Below are 2,756 nucleotides of genomic sequence, written 5' to 3' on the forward strand. Positions count from 1 at the left end.
AGATCGGTCCAGTAGTTTTCTCTGAATCGCTCTACACACACACACACACACACACAGACACACACACATACACCACGACCCTCGTTTCGATTCCCACTCTACGTTAAAACATTTAGTCAAAACTTGACTAAGTGTGAAAATGTGCGTACACGCGGGAAGTCAAGCGATCTTCTCAAGTTCCATAAACATAGAGACAGGTCATTCTTCACAAATAAGGCAACCCTATTCTGTATCTCGAGGAACACTTTCCTTTCAGAACACACTAGCAGGGCTAGATCTGGGGAGGGGGGGTTCTTGGATTACGAAAGCATCCCCCCCCCCCCCCTTTATCGGGCAAATATACCTTTTATCTCAAGGAGAAACCCACAATACCTTCTTTCGAATGCAAAATGTCGACAGCATCGAGCAGGGGGGGCCTACCTGACCACTGTCTATTTTTGGAAGCCGCCCCCCCCCCCCCCCCGCTCATATACTAGGTCCAGCCCTGCCCCTCTCTCCCCCTACAGCCATAACAACACACTGTACATGTTCAAACAACAGCAAGCCTCCGGCGTACAGCAGCCTTCATCAGGGCCTCCGGAGTTGCTGTCTGAGCGAACGACGAAGAAGAAGAAGAAGAAACAACAGCAACAACAACTAAAGGTCTTTTCCCAGTCTCTGAATTTCGGAGGCGACGAAGTCCATGTCGGCGAGTGTGGCGGCGGTGTTAGCGACGACCATACGGAAAAAGTTGACCCTGTCCCCGTCTGGCTGGTATCCGACCAGCATCGTGCCTTGTTCCACCATTCTCTTCTTGATTTCGGGGGCCACCTACGGTTAAAAAAAGGGAAAAAAATAAATTAAAAAAGTATTTGTGTGATGTTATTATCGGAGTGATTGTGTGACAAGGGTACCGGTGGCATTGATTTAGACGACATGAGAACAGTTACAGTCATGTAAGAATTTGTCACAAGTGCGAAAGCATATGCTCTTTAAGACACACACAGATACAAACACGCACACACACACACAACCCCCCCCCCCACACACACACAAACTGACACACACACACACACACATTCGTGTCGTGAAAGAGTTTGACATTGACAACTTCATTATCTCAAATTAGAAATTCAATTCCCCCCCCCCACACACACACATACACTCTTCCCCTCCTCCTCAACATACTCACATACAGAGACACGCTCACACACGTACTGTCACACACACACACAACACACAACACATACCCCTCCCACACACACACATACAGAGACAGAAATACAGGCTAGAATTACGAACTACACAAGCAATGTAGAGTTGTAATTTCAACAAGAATTTGACAGTAACATTACCTTTGAGACTGCATTCCACCATTCTGTTGTCTCAGTCTTTCCTCTCAGACTCGGGGGAATATACCAGAAACACACGTTCGTGCACTCCGGCTGCACGCAGAACGCAGGCATTTTACTATATCAACCGGTCACAATGAATACATAAAGACTGAACTCTCAGACTCGGGGGAATATACCAGAAACACGCGTTCGTGCACTCCGGCTGCACGCAATACGCAGACATGTTACTATATCACCCGGTCACATTAAATACATGAATAAATACGGACCTACACGGTTTAAATCTTTAAAGGTACTGAACTTGTCAAATCCAGGTGCACGGAGCCCCTGGGGCTTTTAGTCATACCTCAGGCAACTGTCCGTTAGAAGAACTACCAAGTTTCATTGACTTGCACCCAAAGAGTCAAGAACTGCGATTGTTTTACGAATTAATTTCGTACTCGGACCCGGCTGGTCTTGACCTATTTTTGGATCTAAATTTAGATCAGGTAGATAACCACATCATGCACAAAAAGACAGTCACTGGCAAACTATGTCAGACGTCATCATGAGTTTGTGTAAAACAAGAAGAGCAAACGCTCGATCGAGTCACTTTCGCAGTTCTGAATATTATATGAGGCATCAGATGGACAGGAAGAAATTGCTATTCACAACACAATGAGTCACGTTCACATAAAATTTGAGCCCGGTCACTTTTATAGTTTCCGAGAAAAGCCCAACGTTAAGTTGTGTGTTGCCGAACAGAAAAGGCTAGTTATCTCCCTTGTTTTTCTGATAACGTTCGTAAAAGGCTACAGATGTAAATACTTTGATGTAAAGAATAATCCTACAAAGTTTCAATCACATCCGATGAACTTTGTCAAAGATATAAAATGTCTAATTTTTCCTTTGACGCTGACCTGTGACCTTGAAAAAGGTCAAAGGTCAACGAAACCATCGTTAAAGTGTAGAGGTCATTGGAGGTCACGACTAAACAAAATATGAGCCCGATCGCTTTGATAGTTTCCAACGTTAAGGTGGTGTCTACGGACGGCCGGCCGGACGGCCGGCCGGACGGCCGGCCGGACAGACTAACACTGACCGATTACATAGAGTCACTTTTTCTCAAGTGACTCAACAAAATGGAGGCCGGAATCACTCAGTTGAATCGAACTCCGACCAAACACCACCTAATAACTAGGTTAATTTATGCACTCGCGTGAACAAGAAACTGTCGAGCTTCACAGATATCGTTGTTGGGTAGTTTTGGGTTTGTTTTACTACCATAGGGGGATTTTTGAACTGTAAATGCACTCAGCTGCAACAAAACCGCAAAACGAAGGCTGCCAGCTGCACTGTGCCTTTAAAACATGCGCAGATATTCTTAATATTCCCCGGTGACAATGAATAAATAAAATACATAAAGACCTACACGTTGTAAAT

At 45.0% G+C, this 2,756-nt stretch overlaps 1 protein-coding gene across 1 annotated transcript in view; it reads right to left on the reverse strand.

Annotated features, from left to right (window-relative positions):
• Window positions 1-501: 501 nt before the first annotated feature.
• LOC138947442 (cysteine sulfinic acid decarboxylase-like) overlaps window positions 502-2,756 on the reverse strand; it is a 36,184-nt gene continuing 33,929 nt past the window's right edge. Inside the window, exons 13-14 of the mRNA XM_070318919.1 lie at window positions 1,335-1,424; window positions 502-810 (exon numbers count right to left, since the gene is read on the reverse strand). Of these exons, the coding sequence (XP_070175020.1) occupies window positions 637-810; window positions 1,335-1,424 (264 nt within the window). The 3' untranslated portion in view covers window positions 502-636. The remainder of the gene's footprint in view (window positions 811-1,334; window positions 1,425-2,756) is intronic.

The sequence above is a fragment of the Littorina saxatilis genome, linkage group LG14 (assembly GCF_037325665.1).
Source record: "Littorina saxatilis isolate snail1 linkage group LG14, US_GU_Lsax_2.0, whole genome shotgun sequence".
Taxonomy (NCBI): Eukaryota; Metazoa; Mollusca; class Gastropoda; order Littorinimorpha; family Littorinidae; genus Littorina; species Littorina saxatilis.